The sequence below is a fragment of the Mastigoproctus giganteus genome, chromosome 11, assembly GCF_048544385.1.
Source record: "Mastigoproctus giganteus isolate SK-2022 chromosome 11, ASM4854438v1, whole genome shotgun sequence".
NCBI classification, from domain to species: Eukaryota; Metazoa; Arthropoda; class Arachnida; order Uropygi; family Thelyphonidae; genus Mastigoproctus; species Mastigoproctus giganteus.
Genome location: NC_143585.1, coordinates 66,318,667 through 66,341,793, shown reverse-complemented (window position 1 = coordinate 66,341,793; position 23,127 = coordinate 66,318,667). Strand labels below are relative to the sequence as shown.

The 23,127-nt window shown below is 36.3% G+C and overlaps 1 protein-coding gene across 3 annotated transcripts in view; it reads left to right on the top strand.

Annotated features, from left to right (window-relative positions):
- Positions 1-23,127, top strand: part of LOC150078078 (glutathione S-transferase C-terminal domain-containing protein-like) — a 126,604-nt gene that overhangs the window by 45,156 nt on the left and 58,321 nt on the right. For 2 of the 3 annotated variants that reach the window (XR_016547628.1, XM_090384985.1), the window contains exons 5-6: positions 1,203-1,318; positions 18,057-18,101. Coding sequence is in view for 1 of the 3 variants with exons in the window: in XM_090384985.1 (XP_090241111.1) it covers positions 1,203-1,318; positions 18,057-18,101 (161 nt within the window). In the remaining 2 variants the exon portion in view is untranslated. The remainder of the gene's footprint in view (positions 1-1,202; positions 1,319-18,056; positions 18,102-23,127) is intronic. The other variant, XR_016547629.1, reaches the window with a different exon arrangement.

Here is a 23,127-nt window from a genome sequence, read left to right as displayed (position 1 = left end):
TAAATCTTGGCCCTGATTGCCAGTTTTCATAAATATAATCCATTTAATTTTAAAATATTTACAAAGGCACAGTTTCTTACAAAGTTGTTTAAACTAATTTTTGCATTGTAAAAATTGGATTATTTTAGTATGCAAACAAATATAAAAAATTTTTTATAAGAGTGTGATTGGTTTTTAACATGTAACATCTAATTTCACAATTACATTTAATCAAGGGATTGGCATAGCTCGTGTAACATAATACTTGTTCTTGTGTTGTAAATTCTTATGGAATAAAGTTTACTAATTTTCAGTATCATGACATATTCTCAATTGAATTTTGATGAATCTTACCATGAAAGAATACTGTTTAAGAGCAAGATTATGGATTTTTTTTTTGTGACACAAATTGAACATTATTGAATATCTTCAATAATGACTTCAGAAATCCTCTGACTATCTTAGTGTTCCCAGTGATCCCATCATGTGGCATAGTCCAGGAGAGTGTGGACTCCAGTTTAGTCCTTTAATTAAGCAATAATTACACAAACCACACATATGTTGCTGCTGCTTTGGTAGGAAATCCTGACAATCAAAGAACATGCATTTATTCTTACTGAATGATAACAATAGTTTTTTTTTTCCACCATAAAATACATCACCTTGAGAAATTATTTTTTAAAAGTTTCTTCTGTCAGGGCTGTAGTTAGCTGATGTCAACAAGAGGGATAAGCTCCCCCCCTCCTCCCTTCTCCCCTGAGTTATTCTGGACTTTTAAGCCTGCACAATATGCCCATTTGACCATGAACACATTTATAATACACTGATGCAGTATGGTCATATGACAGTATGTGCTGTAAAATAAACAACAACAGCCCTTGAAATATTTTGTTTACTTGGTGAATAGTTTGTTCTCTTTGAGTCTTAAAATAGATGTTCAATTTTTACCTTCCATTTTTTTCTGCATTGGTGATTAGCATACCTTCCATAATATAACACTGTTCTCAAAAAATGTGGATAAAGACTTTGTAATGTGAATAAAGTCTTTCTTATACTTTGCAAAGTAGTAAAGTAATTTATTAAATTAAAAATAAATTATTAATTTATTAATAATTAATAATTCGTTAATTACGTAAAGAAATTTATTAATTTGTAAATTCCATATTTAAAAATATTCTTTGAAGTTCTCTCATCTCAGTTCATAAATAATGTGTTTTTTAAAGGTAATGTTCCAAAATCACGCAAAGAGAGAAAGTGTCAACAAGTTGAAAGTTTGGTAACAGCTGTAGTAAACATGGCCCAGTCTGAACAAACCATTGTGGACTTCTGTTCTGGTTCGGTAATGCTGTTTTTCTTTGCAAGATATACAGGGTACAGTCACAATATTATGACCATCCCCCCAATGCAGACATCACAAGCCTAGCAAATCATACAGCGCACGTGCCAGGTTCACAAACCGTAAGCATGTAAGGCTTGATGTTCGGCATCCGTGAACACAGTAACAGCCTCTGTCATGGGCAAAGCATATGACCTATCAGCCCTGGAAAAAGGCACGATCATCGGCTATTGGGCCAGGGGTGCCAGAATTTCCGAAACAGCAGACTTTGTGAAATACTCACATGCTGCAATGGTGAAAGTGTATCAAGACTGGATGAATGGGACAGTTTTGACGACCCAACACGCCAATTGTGGAGCCCCATGCACCATTGATCCCAGAGGTGAACGTTGGCTGAAACGGTTGATTAGGACCGATCAGCATGTGCTACTGTTGCTCAACTGGCCATCCAAATGAACCTGTTCAAGCCCATGACCACCAAATACAGAGGATGCGGAAAGGTCAGGGAATGACTACCACATATCCCCAGAGCAATATGGCCTTAGTTGCTAATGCTCCTTAAAAAAAACCAAATGAACTGTGGGGCCACCACAAAGGTCTCCAACAGAACAGTGCAGCGAACCCTGTTGCACATTGAACTCCAGAGCAGATGCTTGATGACAGTACTCATGTTGATGGCCATTCATCGCAAACAACACTGTCAGTTTGCACAGCAATACCAACGCTGGATCCCGGCCAAGTGGCAATGGGTGGCCTTCTCTGCTGAGTCACAGTTTCTGTTCCACCCACTGAGTGGATGGACGGTGGCGTATTAGGCATGAAACCTCAAAGAACAGACACGTGGACACGATTGTTAGCAGAAGGCAGGCTGGTGGGGGCAACGTTATGGTCTGGGAAATGTTTTCATGACATGGCTTGGATCTGCTGACACCTGTGGAGGGCACCCTGAATGCAAATGGTTACCTATTCGATCGTCGCCGATCAGGTACACCTGTACATGTTGACCGTGTTCCCTGGGGGGCCAAGGTATCTATCAGCAAGACAATGCACCATGCCATGTCACCAGAATTGTCCGTGAGTGGTTGAGGAGCACGATGAAGACTTCAAGCTACACCCTTGGCCACTGAATTCCTCGGATCTTAACCCAATTGAAAATCTATGGGACAACATCGATTGACACATTAGATGGATGGATCCTCCACCAAGGAACCTTGGTGGAGGATCCATTCTTTGCATGGTCACAGGTACCTTTAGCAACCTTCCACGGACACTGAGTCCCTCCCACAGCTGGCTGTGGTGCATGCTGCAAAAGGCACGTATTCTGGATACTAGGTAGGTGGTCAGAATGTGACTGGACCCTATATATATAAAGTATGTATTTATCATCTGTCATTTAAAAGTGACTGCACAATTTTTTTTTTTTCATAGGGAAAAAATTGCACTTCCCATACATTATTTTTAGTATCTGTATAATAAGTATAAATTTCACATACTGAAGTAATATGAATTATAATTAGTAAGTCCACATGAATGTGGGCACCCCCGTAGCCAGGTGGGCAGGAGCAGCAGTGCGCTTCTTGATTAGACCGGGGTTCGAGCCCGTGACCACCAAATACGGAGGATGCGGAAAGGTCAGTGAATGACCACCGCATATCCCCAGAGCAATATGGCCTTAGTTTCTAATGCTCCTAAAAACCAAATAACAACTAACAAAAACCACATGAATGTATAAGTTATCAAATTATACACATATAATTAGGTATATGTTTGTATTTTTTTCTTTACAGTTAGAATATTTAGCTTTTAATTTTGAAATCCCAAGTAATGCACTTCATTATTCTTCTTTCTTCCTTTTAGCTTTCTTTTCTTGTTATTTCCATTTCCCAGCTGTTAGCTAACACCTAATTTGCTAACATTTGCAAAATAGTAATAATACAATTTATAAATTCCATATTTAAAAATATCCTCTGAAGATCTCACATCTCAACTCATAAATAATGTTTATAAGTTTAACATTTCAAAATCATGCAAAGAGAAAAAGTATCCACAAGTTGAAAGTTTGATAACAGTTGTAATAAACATAGCTCAATAAAGACAAACGTTCTTATTATCCTTTCTCCTTCATGTTCGCATGTTTTTGGTTTTAATTTTCTTCCTCCCTCTCATCTCTCAACCTGAGAAATCGAATGGTTTCACCCAGCATATTTTAATGTACGAGCTGTCTGTTCATCTTTGCCAGGCCATCTTTTTTCTTCCTGCCTTCCCGCTAATGATGGTACAAATTAATACCAAAATGAGACTGGAAACTGGCAGAAATTTTCATGGTTAGTTTGGTCAGTCTTCAATAGCCTGGATAATTATTTGGCATTCTTTATAAATTAGCTGACATATATTGAGGCACGAGACACGTTTGCCCATGTGTAAACTTGGAAATTTATAGAGGCAGTTGAGACAATAGCATTTGGATATTTTTGTTTTACTATATCTTGTTATATTATATCACATCAAGTCTGACTCAAATATAGTAAAACTATATTTGAGTCAGACTTGATGTGAAAATGTCCAGAATTTTGTCCAAGCATGGTGGTGGGGATGAGAATTTATGGTATGAACCTTGTTAACCAATTCCAAACTGGAGAGAGATTGTGTAAGACTCAAGGGATAAAAATTTTTCCAGCATTACTTATAATGGTTAATAAAAGGGGCTATCTTTTATAAAGATGTGATACACTTGAATAGAAAAGGTGTATAATATTGTTGATGCCATCATGACAAATGTTAGGCATTTTGGAAAACTGCTAGTGGCCATAAGCAGAGGTAGAATTGATTCTTGCACTGCTTTAAACTATTCTGTTGGGACATGTGGTAACTTGGAAGGCAATAAAAGGAGTAGAGGGTGTTGCGGGGTGTTCTTGAAACACTAAAAGAATGAAGACCCCCTTACCTTGTAAGACCACGGGAAGAAGCTACCTCAAATAATTGTCAGTGGTAATTATATTAAATGCATTAATACAAATACAATGAAATTGAATCATAATAAATATTAGGATATTTGCAATGTAGGACTAATGAGTGTTGAACTAAATTCAGCTCCACTTGAACTTGATAGGAAAATGCTCTTTGGGCAGGCTTGATGTATTAACACATTGTTAAACTGAAACACTGTTAAACTATTAAGATAATAGAAGCCATTAACATTTTCTGGAGTGAGTTCCTTACATATGTCTGGACTCTGAGCAGGTAGTTTTTTGCTAGTGGTAGGCCCTGTGATGTGTTTCTTAATGAAATTCATACAGTTGTCTCTGAATTTCATTAAGAAATTCAGAAGCAATTGTATGAAATTTAGATACATAAATGCTTTTAAATATTAATTTTTATTAAATTAATATTGAAATGAATGACAGCAAATTGATTCTTGTAAAGACATTGGATTGTAGGAAGCTTTCTTTTAACCAACAGTTGTTAATCACTTTCACTGGAATATCTTACCCCCATGGGTAATGGAGACCAACTCCTTTGGGCCTTGAGGTTGTCACAGACATTCTCTCAGATATGCCAGACAAGCTGTACTTGCTCCCTGGGAGTCCAAAACGCTGATGGAACTGATATTCGGGTGACACTCAAGTCAAGTGGACCCAATTTCGGCGAAGTCCAGACGGTCTGTGACAGCCAAATCCTTTTCTAGCACCTTCTCGATGGTGGGACTGTTAGTAATCCTGGGTATAACCTCCATGCACAAGTACATGGTGGGTGACCACCCAGGTGTGAACCAACGTAAGCAGGGGTCGAGGTGTGGTGCCCACACCACATGGAGGAACGCCGCCCCTCTATGTTACCAGGCAGTACTAGGTGGTAGATGACTTTCATCAACCGGTGCAATACCACCACTTTGCTTATTGGAGGATTGAAGTGGTGGAATCCATGTTTAGTCTCTAGAGCTAAGTTCCGGTCAACCCTTCCCTATCTCTTCCATCATGCAGTATGATTGATGACTTTTGAGGTTATGATGAACATCGTGGCGAGATCCAATATTCCTTACATTTCGAGGGTACAACTCTAAAACGGTGTTCGCAGGCCGGCCGCTAGTTAGTACACCAGACCGAACCTATTGGTAACTCTCTAGGAGGCTTCCGGATCAGCTAGTGTATAATCTTGCTACCTCTACTCTGCCAGATAGTGACTGGATGGAGTCCGAGTAGTGTGTATGCGGGGAACATTGTCGAGGCCACATTATGTCAAGGATCTGGGTACATTCTCACCACGTGTACGCCATATCCAAAAATTTCATTACTTCATACAGCATGTCCCACCCACTTTTTCTTACTATTGAATACACCATGAATTGTCAAACTAATAGATCAAGCTTATCTGCGAAAAGATCTAAACCTCCCAAGCACTTCCTAATTCATTTCCACTTGCAGTCTGCCAAACCCCATGTACTTTTGCTGACAGAACCTCAGTTATCGGTTGATTCAACTACTACTCATCTCAGATGCCCAAATTATTCGCTGTATGATTCCTTTCGCCTCAAAGATGGTACTTGTGCATATGTTCGTTCTGATATTCCCTGTCAGAGACTTGGCAATTTGGAATCTGCTCTCTTTGATCTTCTCTGGTTTAAAATCTCTCTACCTCATTGTGTCAAATTCATCTGTTGTCTCTACCGTTCTCCCAACTCCACTAATCACTTGGAGCTCTTTGACTTCCTCTCTTTGCAACTTGACTTTCTTCAGTCCAACTTTCCTAACAGTGAGGTAATTTTCTTTGGTGATTTTAATGTTCACAACTCCAGCTGGCTTCCGTTTTCTCGACCCAGCAGGTCGAGATGCTGAGGCTTTTGCAATTACTAATGACCTAGCACAGATTGTTCATTTACCTACAAGAATACCGGACAATCCTAATCATACAGCCAATACGCTTGATCTTTTTCTCACAAACAACCATTCTAAGTACACGGTCGAAGTGAGAGGTCCTTTAGACACTTCAGATCACAACTTGGTGATTATCTCTTCTCCAATGGAACCTTTATCTCATGGCTATTCCCAACCTCGTGTTATGTGGCATTACAAGAATGCAAAATGGGATGACCTGCGAGACTTTTTTTCTTCTTTTCCTTGGTCGGATTACTGTTTCAAAACTTCTGATGTCAACGTTTGCTCAGATCTTGTCAGTGAAATTATTCTTGCAGGAATGGAATCCTTTCTCCCACACTCCACTTTAAAATGCCGTCCTTTATCTAAACCTTGGTTTTCCAATAAATGCGCTAAGGCTGTTCAAGAGAAGAATGTTGCATATCGTAATTGGCTTGTTTCTAATTCATCAGTTTCATTTTCTGCCTACACCAAAGCTCGCAACAATTGTAAAGCAGTTATTAATCGTCTAAACTAGAGTTTGAACAGGCTAAGAGTAGAAAACTTGCTTCTTGCCCTAATGGTAGCCGAGCATTCTGGTCTCTTGCCAAAGCTATTGGCCGCAACTTTTGCCCATCTCTGCTCCCACCTCTGTCCAAACCAGATGGTTCTGTTGTCACTTCAGCCAAGGATAAAGCTGACCTGCTAGCATCCCATTTTTCTTCCAACTCATGTATTAATGATCTTGGTAAAACACCTCCCACCATTCCCAACACGCTCCATTCAATGCCTCCTGTGGTCTTCTGTCAAAAGGATGTCAGAAGGATTTTGACGAATCTTGATGCTAAGAAAGCTCCAGGTCCCGATGGTATTTCTCCACTTGTTCTCAAAAACCTGTGCTCCTGAACTTACTCCTATTCTTTGCCGCCTTTTTTCACTTTCTTATTCCAAAGGTGTTTTTCCTTCTGCTTGGAAATTTGCTCATATCCAGCCAGTTCCTAAAAAGGGTGACAAATCTCTCCCATCCAGTTATCGTCCCATTGCAATTACTTCGACTCTTTCTAAAGTAATGGAGAAATCAATTAACCGCCAACTCTTAAACTACCTAGAAACCTTCCGTCTGATCAACGATCGCCAGTATGAATTCCGTCAGTGTCTATCCACTGATGATATTCTGGCTTATGTTACCCATTTATGGACTAATTCAGTGGAAAGTTTCGGTGAAACACAATTAGTTGCTCTTGACATCTCTAAGGCTTTCGATCGTGTTTGGCATAAAGGTCTTCTAAACAAGCTTCCATCTTATGGTTTGCCAACTGTTTTTAGTAATCGGTTATCCAGTTTTATCTCTGATCGCTCACTGAGGGTGATGGTAGATGGCTCTCTGTCTTCTAACTTCTCCACTAATGCTGGTGTCCTCCAGGGTTCAGTTCTTTCCCCCAACTCTTTTCCTCTTGCATATTAATGACCTTCTTCCATTGACTGGAAATCCTATCCATAGTTTTGCTGATGACAGCACATTGCATTCCACTTTCCATTTTGAGAAATCTTGTCCTGCTCAATCAGCTTCAACTTCTCAAAAATCTGCTATCAATTCCTTGAATGCCGATCTTCAGGTAATTCTCCAGTGGGGCAAAGACAACTTAGTTGATTTCAACCCTTCTAAAACTCAGTCTTGTCTTATATTTCACAAAAAGGATTCTTCTGCTCCTATGCTTATCTTTAGTAACACTCCGATTTCTAGGCAAAATGATATATCTCTTTTGGGGATTACCATGACTTCTAATTTCTCTTGGCACAAGCACATTACCAATATTGCTTCTTCTGCATCTAAAAAACTTGGTTTTCTCTTTCGCTCTCACCATTACTTTTCTTCCAAACAACTGCTCACTCTGTATAAATCGAAAAACCGCCCTGCCATGGAATATTGTTCCCACATCTGGGGTGATGCCCCCAAAACCTCTCTCAGGCTTCTTGATTCCATTCAGAAGAGGATAGTTAGGTTAATTAATGATTCATCTCTAACAGAGTCTCTCCATTCGCTGTCTCATAGACGTACTGTTTCTGCTGCATGCCTCTTCTACAGATACTTCCATGGGCATTGTTCTTCTGAATTGGCTTCTATAATTCCCGCTCTCTCTTTCAAAACAGTCCGAACAAGTGCCGCTACCAGCCAACATCCATATACTGTCCAACTTCAAACTCACAGAACCAACTTTTCATCTTCCTTGTTTATTCATTCAACTGCCATTTTCTGGAACAACCTTCCTTCATACGTATTTCCTGAAAATTACAGTCTGCAGAAGTTCAAGTCCAATGTCAACAAATATCTTCTTTCATCTTCTCAACCTCCAACCCAAGCATGGTACCAAGTACTATAGGTTCTAATGTCTCTTGTGTTTGGGGGTTTACATAAAAAAAAAAACTGCTTGAGGAAATTCAAAATTCCACTGGATAGTTTCCCTTGGTGAAACGTGTGAATTATTTTCTTTTTATTTTTATTACTTCTTTTATATATTTTATTTTTATTTAGTTTGTTATTTTATTATTTATGTATTTATTTATTTTTGACCAGTGCAGCAAAATCCAGTGGCTTCTTTGGGCTATGTTGCCAGTACTATGTCCCAGATATGTCATGTTATAGAACTGAAAATGTGAGGATGAATGTGCACTTACATTAGTTCCACATGATTTGTATGGTCTTGTAATTAGCTGATCACACATGGAAATTTGGAAATCTCCTTAGTGAGTTAAATTATAACTAGTAATGATCTTAGAATATTGATATTATGTGGTGTTTGGTATTTAAACAGCCCTTGAAATGGCCAAAAATTTTCATACAATTCTGTTTAACCATCACAGAACCCAATATTCTAAATCTAAGAAATTTCTGCAGTGAATGTTGAAGGCAAAGGGCCAGAATTTCAAATTGATGTATAAATGGGGAATTGACTGCAAGAATTTCCGGATGTACTGTTGTGACTTCTGGGTTAGTATTCTAATTCCTGCTTTAAGGCCCACACAGTAGCATTTGTTCCAGCCTTTACAGCTTTAGAGTGTTGTTGAAAGTTGAGATTTTATTCCATTTGCATAAATCGTTGTTGTGAGTTGCAGTACATGTCCCTCTGATAAAAATTTTAATCTTATTCTTAGTTTTCTTGTTTATGATGGTGAGTTGTTTAAGTTTCTTAGTGTTATTACAGTATGAGCCAACCTTTCCCAACCATATATAATAAAGAAGTTATTATGTCAGAGGGAGAAAAAAACTAGTACTGCTCAAGATTAAAGATATGAGTGAGACGATGTGTAATGACATTTGGCAGCCACTCTGGGTTATCAAGTCTGATAAAGAACTTAATGTAATCTGTGTTAGGGTTTATACAAAAACCGACTTTTGAAAAAACCGGATTTCGAATTTTTTGCAAAAAAAAAAATATATATATATATAATTAAAACAGTAAAAAAATATTTATACTTATTTAAAAATTTTTCAGTTGATTTAATATTTATGGAACTTCAAAAATATAACAAAATAAAATATACTCCATACAAAACCAAATAAAAAATTACCAAAATCCGTACAAAATATAAATTATAAATTTTTATTTCATTTAGTATTTTTATTCAGGAAATATGATTTCAAAAAACATAAAATGTCCACTGAATGATTATTAATCTTGTTCTTATTCTAGATACAAAATTTCTTGAAATAGATAACTCTCTCACTGGCTACTGAACTTGGTTTTATCGTTTTCAGGGCATCAAATAATAAATCTAAATTCTTTGTTCTTTTATTGGTTTCCTCAAATACTGAAAATTCGGCCTTTGGTGTCTTTGGATTTGATATTATTTCTTCGGGTTCCTCAAAAAACCTATGAATTGATTTTTCCATGGCTTCTTTTAGAGCATTGCCCTGATTAATAGTTTCTCTGTCTCGATATATCAGAGACGGAGAAACTATTAATCAGGGCACATTCTCGATACATCGAAATCTGTTTCCATACAAGAACTTGGATATATTCTAGACAATATTTTTCCAGATAACTTAATAATATTGAGTTTTGAAACTAGTGGAAATACACTAGATTTCTTTGTTGAAATGTTTTGTGGATTTTGCAAACATAGCAAAAGGGTTACCAATCCAACTTGTCTTCTTTCTTGAATTTATACTTCTAAAGCATTTAATAATTTGGAACTAATTTCAGTCTTCAGTTTTTTTAGTTCATTTAACAGAAATTCAAATATGCCTTCACTTGTTAATAAATTGGCATCTCGCCGCCCTAAGGTCTCAGCTGCTAGACATACTGGTCCCAACACTTTAGGAAGCTCCATGATTTTAGGATATTGAATTTCATTCCACATATGAGAAGCACCAATATCATTCAAAGCTAAAACAACACATTCTTTTAATGTTATAAATCTTTCAATCATGGCCTCTAAACTATTGCATCTTGTTTAGCAGTCAAGAATCATACTTAATTCCTTTCCTTTTTCTTGTTTTGCATAATTCCGAAGGATGCTATCTCTTATGGGAGATTTTCTAAAAAATTTGCAAATTTTTCTAATTTGGGAAATTGATATTTTGTAATTATCAGACAACACAGGGAATCCACAGTAGTTATCTAGATCAAGAGAATTTAAAAAATTCTCGCCATAGTCGTCTTCACACTCTACATCATCTTCTGATTCCTCACTTATAACGGATTTAAATAACGTATACATCGGTTTCAGCAATTTCTTTAATTTTATATAACACATCAGTAGCTGCTAAGTGTATGGCATGTGAATAGCATAGTTGATTAATTATAGGTGATAATTGGCCAAATTTTTTCATAACAGCAGCACCATCATTTGTCGCTGCAACTTTGTAGCCTCTCAGAAACTAAATCTAATGTTTTCTTATCATCGCAGAAACTAGCTATTGGAACTAAGCCCAAATTAAAATCTTCCGCAAAATGGTGTCCTTTTTGATATTCGAATATCTGCGATTTCTTTTGCTAGTCCACTCATCTAAAGTTGTAGAAAATTTTTTCCCATTCTTCTTAATACAATCCAATTCATTTATAGTTTCACATTTGGCATTGTCATAAAACGTATGAATGAAATCCATTACTCGAGTGTTGTTTTTTGGTAATGAATATCCCCTTTGTTGCAAAGACTCTCATATGAACGAGCTTGTTGTAATGCTATTAACGGACAATCCATCCATTGCAGCAAATTTTGCTATAATTTCTTCTAAACTGCTCCTTTTTTACGAAATTAAAAATACTGGCTTGTTTTGTGGACAGGAGGAGGGTCTCACTTGTCGATCGTTTCTGTTTTCTTGTCAATTATTATTTTATGAAATGCTTTCAGATGATTATGGAGATTGCTTGTAGATGATCCTTTGCAGCTCAACATTTTATTACAATGATTGTAGCATGCCTTGTCTTTTCCAACCTTTTTGAAATTATCCCAAACCTCTGACTTATTTGCAACATTCATTTTGGTCTAAAAATCAAATGAAACATTTTAAATATTTTTATCAATGACATTAATATTTAATAATGAAAGAATGTTATATTATTAGAATAGACATTAATATATTTACTTCCATTGTTTTTGATTTTACTAACTAAAACAAGAATAATAACAAGCAATAACATAAACTTCCTATTCCTGCTTGTGGTCAAACTCAAGTGAATGGAGCTGTCATGGCGCATTGTGTACTGTGTAGTACGGGTGGTACGCAGGACTAAACTAGTCTAGTCTGGTGGGTTGCATGTGAGCAACACAGCTGATGTCATCGGTCTGTCTGTATGATGCCACATAGAATAGCATAATAGAATGCATTTGTGGATTTGCATGTCAAACATTCGCCTGACTCATGAAGATTAGTTTTACTACAACATGCTTGTGCCCAAGGTGATTTCAAGTCAAAATGTTAATGTTTTTAATTAAATAATTAATTAATTTTTACATATTAATTCTAGTATCTAAAACTGGTTTTTTAAATTTAAAAACAGGTTTTCGAATTTTACAAATTTATTCAAAAAAAACAATTTTTAAAAACCGACAAACCCTAATCTGTGTAGGTCAAAAAATTATCATTGCCCACGAGAAAAGGGTTTGGTGCTGCCATAGAGAGGGCGGTGCAGACAGCACCCCCACTGCTTTTGGTCTAGGGTGTGTGCTAAAGCTGTTCTTCATGATGTATGAGAGGGCAGTCGATATTTACCCTCACCTAGAAGAGATGAAAGCTATATATATGGGAAGGATTGCGCACATCATATGAGACTGAAAAATTGGAAGAGACAGTTCAGGTGTGGGCAAAGCAGTGTGGATGATGACTCAAGAGAGGAAAGATCCATCTGCCATTGGCTAAAGTCAAACAAATAGTCCATAAAGACTACAGATGTATGACTATAAATTTTATTGCAAACAAATTAAATATTAGCTGTAGGTCCATTTGTACCATAATGCATGAGTTCCTGTGCATGTTTAAGGTAGCAACCCAGTGGGTTCTGATATTGTTGGAGCTTTTCAGAGAGAATGTTAATGATTTTTTTGACCAAATTTTTGCAGTGGATGAATGCTGAGGGTACATCACTGTGACCCAGAAGCAAAAAAAAAAAAAAGAAAGAAAATTTGCATATTAAACAAGATAAATGAAACAAACAACTGACTCTGTTAATTAAATAATGTAGGAAACCAAATTACCTAAAAAAAAGTCATGAAATTCAAATGAACATTAGTATTGTTTTGAAAACGGGTGTCTACTAATGTTAGCAGACAAAAGAATGTGAAAACTGTTCATTTTAGTCATGGTCTTTGAAGAATTCAGTTTTTGTCATTATACTATCTACTACTGTTGCACCATCTCCAGTACAGTACTGATGCTCATTTGAATTTTTTTGAATTTTATAGACTTTTCCTACCAGTATTCTCTAACTCATTATACAGTATTTTCTGTTTTTATTTTGATACTCTTTGAATTAAGAGAAATAATTTTTTGTTTGATCTATAAAGATGGCAGGCAAGCAAAAGCATCCATCTTTCTTCTAGTCAAAACAGACAGAATTAAGAATAAAATTTCAAAGTCCTATTCCAACATTTCATCTATGAGAAGCCAGCAAGAGTTGTCTAGGGAGCTTTGGTTTCTCCTTCAATTTCACTATACAGTAATTAATCAGGAATTTTTTTAATATATATAACAAAACAAAAAGCATTAAGAAAAAATTGCAAAATGTTCCATTTGTCAAAAAAATTGATAGGACTAGAGTACCTCAACTGCATGTTATTCTTCAATGTTATAGCTATAAAGTTAATTTCAATCGTATTCCTTTGAGTGCAGGGGACGTGTTCTTGGAGATGAGAACTTGTTGTGACCCGGCACACTCTGAATAAATTAAGTGTGACATGTAGTGTAAACATGTATATTTCAATTGAAGTAGTCAAATTTGAATGAATCAACTGAAAGTGAATGGAGTAGTTGAATTTGAATGGAGTAGTTGAATTTGAATGAAGAAACAGAATTTGAATGGAGCAGTCAAATTTGAATGAATAAACAGAATTTGAATGGAGCAGTCAAATTTGAATGAAATATGGACTGGTTTTAGAGTTATGACTGAATTTAAATGATGCATAAGGAACTGGATTTGAATAAAGTATGAATAACTGGATTTGAATGGCAAGCATCAGTCAGACTGCCTCATCTTGGCAATCTGACTGTAAAAAAAATTACAGCTGTGAATTACAGACTCCGAAAAAGCGATGTGTTTGCCTTTTTATTTACCTAATAAACGTATTAGGTAAATATACGTAAATATACGTAAAACCGTTATTTCGTTCGAATCTTGCAGCCATTGTTTTTGTATAGAGTATTAGGGAATTCAAATTTTTAATTGTGGTAACTAGCAGCTCTAACGTATAATTATATAGCGTAATACGCATCACTGCATTTAGGATTCTATTAGATAGCGTAGTATTGACAATTAATTAATTAAATTTATTGATCTTATTAATTTAAAATATCATGCCCCAGACTAGAGCAGCAAAGCAACGGGCACAAAGTGGCAGGAGTGCTGTGGCTCGGGGGGCAATTCTCCAACGCATCAACTGAGGGGGGGCAATTCTCCAACACATCACAGCCTAAAAAAATGTGCAACTTGTGAAATGTTTGTCGAACTCTCTGGAACAGAACATAATCTAGCCAAGGAGGATGTCTTTGTGTGTTTCAGGTGCAGAGAGTGTCTAGAAATTAGGCATCAACTCAGCGTTCTACTGAGCATCTATGAGAACTTGAGGTGTAGGGTAGATGCCCTCGAAGAAATTAATATGAGAGGCCCATCAAGCTCTCATCTGCCCAACTCAATGCCACAGCTCACTCCTGGGCATCAGGCAACACAGCGGCAATCTCCAAGGCAGAATGCGCTGGTCCCAAAGGAACTAGTTATTGTTGGTGACTCTATTGTCAGGGAGACGGAGAATATATTGTGTAAAAAGGATAGATGTAACAGAACCAGGGTATGTCTGCCAGGGGCAAAAGTTGATGACATTGTAAAGCATATATCATTTTTAAGGCCACAAAAGGTAATATTGTTGTATACGTTGGCACCATTGACATTAAGAGTAGGAGATCTGCAGATTTACTTAACAAGTACAGGTCAATGTTGCAAAAAAGTCGGGAGTTAGGGTTAAATTTGAAAGTGTTTGCAATTCTGCCCAGACACGATAGGAGGGAATACACGATGAGAGCCTTGTCAATCAATTTGGCCCTGGAGGGAATGTGCAAGGCTAAATGGGTAGAATTTTTTTCAGTGTGGTCTATGCTTGTTAACAGGAGAGACTGCTTCTACAGGGATGGGATACACTTAAATAGAAAGGGTGCAAGAATATTTGCTGATGCTATCGAGGCAGTGTTAGGTGGGTCAGAAAACTGCTAGCTTGGGGGGATTCACAGACTAAAAGGTTAAAAGTAGCCACAGGCAGAGGTGAAGGTGATTCTTGCACAACTTCTATTAGAATAAGTAGTGACCTGGAACGAGGGGTGCTGGGGGTTTCAGGACTGATAGCAGTCATCACGAAACAGGTGGGTATATGGGATGTGTTAGGGTAACTAATAATAAGGATAGGTACATGTATACAGTTGCTAGAAATATAGTAAATACATTTGATGAATTTGAAGTGTTGGTCAAGACATCAAAGGCGGGATATTATTGGGATAACAGAGACGTGGTGTCACACAGATATAAGGAATGCAGAACTGGAATTTGGGGAGTACAATGTGTACAGAAAGGATAGACAGGATAGGAAGGGTGGAGGTGTTATGCTGTTAATTAAGAAAAACATAAAATCAAAGGGAGTGCATCCACTTGATATAGATGAACAGTGCACTGTTGAGTCAGTTTGGTGTGACATAAGCACTGCGAAAGCAAAAATAAGAGTAGGAGTGTGTTATAGGCGTAATGACTCGAATGAGTACAATGAACAATTGTACCGAGAAATAGAGTGGGCTAGTAAATCAGAATATCTTATAATGGGAAATTTTAACTTCCCAGATATTGACTGGAACTTGTGGGTTGGTCACTCACACACTAGTAAGAATTTTGTGGATTTATTGGATGATTGTTTTCTGCAGCGGCATGTTCGAGAGGCAACCAGAGAGGGTAATACTCTTGATCTGGTTATCAGCAGTGATCATGCGTGTATTAAGAATTTGCAGATAAGGAACCACTTGGTGGCAGTGATCACAGTGTACTGATGTGGGATTTACTTAAAGGTATAATTACCATCAGGGGTAAACGAAAGGGTTTTTGCTTCCATAAAGGTGAGTACAGTGGTCTCAGACAGTTTTTAAATTCTGTACAGTGGGATCAACTGACGATGTTACCAACAGTAAATTCTAAGTGGGAAACATTCAAGGAATTAATCACGGATGCTACTAAAAGTTTCATACCTATTAAGAAATATTGGTCAAGGTTTAGGCCTAAATGGTTATCAAATGAACTAATGAGACTCATGACAGAGAAGAAAAATGCATGGGATGCATATAAATTATCAAGCGACTCAGAAGCCTATGGCAGATATAAGCTAGTCTGTAATCAGGTCACAAAGGAGGTTAGGCAGGCGAAGGCAGATTACAAGAAATCTTTGGAAAAAGATGCTAAGAAACACAGCAAGGATTTCTTTACTTATATAAACTCTAAAAGGAAGAGGATGAATCTGATTGGTCCACTTGATATCGATGGTTCGATTGTTGATGATCCTGCTCAGATAGCAAACAAACTGAATGAGTATTTTGCATCTATATTCACATCTGAGGAGTTATTAAGGTTTGAATGGCAGAAGGTTATCAGATTGTAGCAGGGTGCTTAATGATTTTGAAATAAACAAAGTGTAGGAGAAATTGTTGAAGTTAAACATAAGAAAGGCACATGGGGTGGATGGGATCTATCCAGTTATATTAAAGGAGGCTTTCTTGATGATAATTTTTTTTGTTTGTTTTTGGAGTTTGTCAACTTCCACTCCGCACTTTGATACTTCATTGCAGTGTCATACTGAAAACACCGTGTCTCATCATCCATAACGATTGAATTCAGGAAGCTGAGTTTGGTGTACAGTAGGTGTGACAGTACACAGACTTTTTTGCTAACCAAAAACTCCCAAACAGTGAGAGCCTTGTGGCTTGGTGCATTGTCATGCAAGAGGAACCAACTGCCATCTTCTCCATACTGAGGCTGCACACAACAGATTCTCAAAACTTTAAGCTTTGTCTGACTTACATTTAATTGAATATAAAGTTTTCAAGGCAACAGCATGTTCTGCATTTTAGTCATGTCATTTCATGTCATGTCAGTGATGTACAAGAACTTTTCCAGTAGAGACAAAGAGATATGAGTATTCCACTGTATAAAGCAATGGTTCTTGAATATTGAAACTTTCTTTTAGGAAGGATGTAGACTTGTTGGAAAGGTATAGAGAGGAGAAACATTATTTATGGGCACAAAAGGGTATTCTTACCAAGCTAGAGAGAGACACTTGAGTTCTGTGTTAGATTGTTTTTAGAAAACAGTCATTTACATGCTGACTCAATTGCGATATTTAATGCTATAAAGAGGATGTGTAAATTAAACATTGGAAATGTCATTACTCTTTCTCAATTACTCTTTCTTATAAAAGCAGTTATTAGCATGAGCTTAAAGTTTCAAATTTGTAACATTCTTGTAATATAGTAGGGCTGAATTTCTCTCAAAACATCTCCTAATCTGTTTGGTTAAATCATGAGTGGAGAAATTGAAATATGCTGTTTTAATTTTCTCATATTTTACTTTCTGCACTCATGGTTTAACCATGTGGATTGGAGGTAAGTTTCAAGAAATTAAGCCTGGCTATTATAGGGAACTTAAATGTAAATTGTAGGGTAACAGCAGTGTGAAAATTTGTCTGAAACCAGACTTCTCGCCTCCATAAGACTTAAATTTCCAAATCATATGGAGATGGTAAGTTTATCTCAATTTAAAGTGTTTTAGAACAAATACTTAGAAGAAGTATGTAAACAAATGTGTGAAAGTAACAAGGTGTTTTTTTATTAAGTAGTGATATATTTTAAAATTAATGTTTGCTTATTTGCATAAAATTGTGCTGTATGTATATGGATTACCTGTTGGTGCCTTTTAAACTTTTATTTTATTTACTTGTTTATTTTTTTGCATAATCTAAATGCTGGAATTTGAATGGCAAGTGTCAGTCAGACTGCCTCATCTTGGCAATCTAACTAACACTTATTCAAATGGAGCAACTAATTTTCTCCATTTGATGTGCCTCCAGATATTTTGTGTGACAAACTGTTTAATTGTGTCAATTGGTACATAACATACGTATTAGAGAATAAGTTTTGTTTAATTTCACAGGGCCATGTTGGAATAGTTTTGGCTTACCTTCTTCCTCAATGTCAAGTAAGTAATTTTAAGAATTTAAATTCTATTTCTAGAGTATATTCTATCATTACAAGAATATTTTCATCTTTGACCACACATTTACTTTCTAGTGTATAAAATTTTGACTGTTGCATTTTGAAACTACTTCCAAGAGGGGTGTCCCATAAATTGTCCTAAGCATAACCAGAAAGAAATGCTTATTGAAAAAAGGCATGTGACCTTTGTTTAATTTCAGACTGGATAAAAATTTTACGAATTGCCTAGTTTATATATATAAATACAGTAGACTCTCGATTTTCCGGGATAGATGGTAAAAAAGAATTCCCAGTCTGGCAAGATTTCCCGGTTAATCCAAAAATACAGTAAGCCCCCGACATACATAAGATACATTCCAGGTCTTCTTATGTAAGTCGAGATTTACGTATTATGTATTATATTGCTACTATATCCCTGATATGCCAAAATTACAAAAACCACATAATATCCTCAGAAGAATGAAGAAAAATTGTTTTATATATTTTTAATTAGTTCAATTAAAAAATTTATCTGTGGACAGAGGTGAAATAGCCAGAGTGGCACATAAGAAAAGAAAACATAAAAGGAAGAAAACACGCATGTGATTGTACTGTAAACATTGATATGTACTTCGTAGCCCTGGTTATTATAGTTGACTTTAATGGTGCCGATCCCTTCACTGCTTCTCGTATTCTGTCTTTCTCCTTTATTGTGTTCACTGTTGCCACTGACAAATCTGAATTCCGCATGATATTTGTTGATGTTTGGCCATTTTCATACATCCTTATTATTTTAATTTTCTGATCCAACTCGATTGCTTTCCTTTTCTTGGTAGATTTACTAGTACCGCTGTCACTTTAAGGCCGCCGTAGCCTAGTGGTCAGGCATGCGGGTGCATAAGTACACGTGCCTTGAGTGACCGGGGTTCAAGCCCGTGACTGCTGAATATGGTGCTGTTTCTTGTATTCAGTCTATCTTGTGAACTCCTCTGACCGTTTGGTCGTCTCAGAGTATAAACAGAAAATTTATTTATTTATTATTATTATTATTATTCTCTTAGTCGGCACCGTGATAACGGTCAAAATTAAATTTTCTGAAAAGAACTTCACAGCGCGAAAACTCACTTATAACCCCATGCGAGCTCGCATTTTACTAAAGCACATTTCTGGAGGTCACTACCATAAAATAATAAAAAACAATTTGCAGTTTCCGGTTTCTTGGGCTTTTCTGTTAACGCAATCTATTATAAATGGGTAGTAAACTTGATCTTATTTCATTTGCGATAATACCGAGAGCTGGAATTCTGGGTTTTACGTTATTATGGTGAAATGTGTGTCCCCTTCACTGAAATCTTTAGTCATACAAATAACCTAAAATAAGTCCAAAGCTACATAAGTCGGGAACTGTATCGAAAAATGTTCAGCAACCTCGTAAAAAGTATGGTGATAGATAAAAAACTAAAAAACTTACCACGTACTACTCCCGTGTCCAATACGATGCTGTCCTTTATTTTTTACAATGTTGATTTTAAATCTAATAGCTTTCCTTTCTATTTTACAGTGTCGTATATGGTTTGGTCACCAAAATTATAATGGTTCATTAGAGATTTAACAGATGCACCATTTTCAAATTTTCGAATAATTCGATGTTTCACAACTCTTGCGTTGCCCATCATTTTCACGATTTCTAAACAAAAAAAAGAAAAAGAAAAAGTTACTATAAAAAAAAATTCCGACATTCAACATTCCTGACACAAATAACGAAACAAAATTTGTCCTTTTGTGGTGTGACGAAACAAAACAATCTACATGACGCAGTAAAACAAACTAAACATTTGGTCTTTTTATTTATTTATTTTATTTTTTTTTTGGAGCGATAAGTGTGAAGACAGCAGGGGTTGCAAGATAATAGGCACACTAATCTCCCAGTGACGACTTATAATGCCACTTCTTGTCCCTTATTTACAACTTGCAAAATATCTGTTTATACCTATCTAGTTATTACTTGAATTTTATGATTTCTGGTTGATTTTTTTATTTGGAGTCTTGAAGTGTCCCGGTTAATCCGCTTCCCGGTAAATCGAGAGTTTGCTGTAAATAGATGTACATTTCTTTGCTGTCCTGCTTTGTCATGCATATAATTTCATGTTACTCTATTGCTGATTTGTAATTTTATGTTCTAGTTGTTGTTGAGGCTTGTCACTGATGTTCTATTTAGAGAGTGAACACCACTTGTCCAAATTGATTTGCTATATATTGCTAGACTCTAAATTCTGAATTCTTTACCATTGACCTCCTTGTGACAGGATAAAGTTCTTTAATATAATCAAAATTATTGTATATTCTATGTATGCCCAGGGTAGTTATAATTAAAGTGCATCATTTCATTTGGCTGTAGGTGGAAAACTGTTAACAATAGAGAGAGATGTAATTTGTAATGGGCACTATCCAATGCATGCAGAAATGGAAAGTGCAAAATAACTTATTCAAAAAAAAAACTGCCATTGGGGTGAGGAATTGTCACTCTTTTTAAGATATTCAATATAGTGACCATTTCTTGCCTCTATATGCAAGCAGTACAGTACGTCTTGTTCAGCTGTTTCTAGAAGAATGTCATGGGGAATGTTACCTACATGCCTTATGATACTTTCCTTCAAATCAGCCAAAAGTCACAAGGACTGAGGTCTGGGATTTGGCCAGACATGCATAAAGTAATGGGAAGTGATGTGGTCATCATCATCAGCTGTTACGAAGCAGCTGAGTTACTGGCTGACTAATATGTGGATGAACCATGAAATCACTTGTTTCCAAACATTCTCTTTCCTGAAAAGCAGAATCACACAATGATGGAAAAGATTGCAGTAATTCTGCTGTCTCAATACACATCTCTGGGCCACAAGAAAAAAAAATTATTGTAAACCTATAACAAACAGTAACATGGACAGTGGATAGGTACTTTACTTACAACTTCTAGAGGTGATGGTCCCTGCACTTGACAGTTATGGGTATTCATACTACCACCTACCTGGAAATGAGCCTCATTGGTCCACAAGATGTTCCATGGCCACTTATCATCAACCTCCATCCTTTCCTGAAACCATAGAGCAAAATCGCTACCATTGATATGAATCAATTCGTATTAGCCATTGCATTTTCATCATTCAATATATACATACCAACAAATGATGGATTGAAGAATTTTATGGACGTTTGAGCATGGAATGTTAAGCTACTCTGATACTGCCCTAACACTAATAGGTGAATGTTGATTTCATGTTGCACCATCATCCACAATAATCTCTTCAAGCGCAGACATGAAGTTGCTATTGGTTTGGTTAAATAAGCTTTACCAACAAATTGCACTTTGTTGGTAGGACTATTTTGAATCAGTCCAACAGATTTCAAAACACATTTTGAAATCTGTTGGACTGTATTCTATTTTTAAATCCTCTCAGAAACATCAGCAATAGTGGTGAGGAAGTTAGATTTACATTCTGGTGGGTTTTTTTTTCCCCTGGAATGATCAGGTGAATAATGTTTATCATCTGATGACAGCTAGATCCACTACATCATTCAGTTTCCTCTATTAACATGTTCACTGCTTGCTAGATGCATACAAGTGTCAAAAAGTTTTTTATCCATCTGGATGAAAGGTCACCTCAGTTTAAGAACTATTTTCTTCAAATTTTCTGGGAAATATGTTTGTCAGGCAATCTTCACCAGACTGATTAATTTGGCCAAAGTGAGAATAAAGCATAAAAAAAGGTCTCTGACACCCCAGTCTAGAAGCCCATGATCGTTGAACTTATTGTGTGAATGCAGAAATCATTGGTGACAACAAACGTGTTAAGTACTTATCTCTGAGCTATCCTTTTATCCATTATATTATTTCATTTAGTCGCTGTGTATCTCTTTCTCTCTCTCTCTCTCTCTGTGTAATAAAATAATAAGAAATATATATCATTTCAATATACAGCAAACCTCCGCTATTCGCGAGGGTTATGTTCCTGAGAAATGCCGCAAATACCGAAAACGCGAATACTGAGTTATGGCTCCCATAGTAATAAAGGGATTCCGTTCCAAAGTATGAAATATATAAGAAAAACTAGTCTAAAATTTTGTCTATGTATGTATTATATGTACCTTCATAATATGACTATGTACATAGACAGTACATAGTGAAATGCAAGCATATGGCATTGAAATGAAAATAAGAAACAATTTAATATTAAATGTAATATTTATTAGAAATTTCAAACCAATCTTTCAAACCAGCACCTTTGCTAGCTAAAAAACTTATCCCGCCAGTGCTATCACCAGTTTCGTTAAAGTGTTGATAAAGGAGTTTTGCCTTTTCACGAATAATGAGTGAACTTAACAGAATTTTATTTTGAGTTCGGTCTTCTATCCACAGATTTAAAGCTTTTTCCGTTTTTTCTAATTTAACATCACGAGTTACAGAGCAAATTTTTGAAGCAATTAGCGTGTTTTCACAGACACTACGGAGGATTTTTTCTTCCGATTTCTTGATTGATCGTACCGTTGACTCATTGATTTTATAATGTTTTGCCACTGAGGAGACACTTTCACCATTAGAAATTTTATCCAATAACTCAATTTTATTCGCTAATGTTATCACCTTCCTTGATCTTTTCACATTTTCCTTGTTATTCGTAGCCATATTTTTGTACGGGTTAGAAAGAACTTGTCTGCAATAAAGTCACTTTCTTCCATTAACACACTCGAAAAAGTCTGTTTTACACTGCAAAACGGTAGATTTATCACTTTTGTAAGCATATCAATTTATAAATTGATAAATTTATTCAGTTTATAAGCATATAAATTAAAAGCAAACGACCAAACCTTCCATGACAAGCGCATAACACATACTAAACAAGGATTAGCGAGAAGCATCCACGCTCGCAATTTTGTCACCCACCCACCCACCCACCCACTGAGCGCTGTTTTGACCGGGAAAGATAATTTTAGCCACGCCCACGTTTTTTTATGGCGGAAAATGTTCACGACGC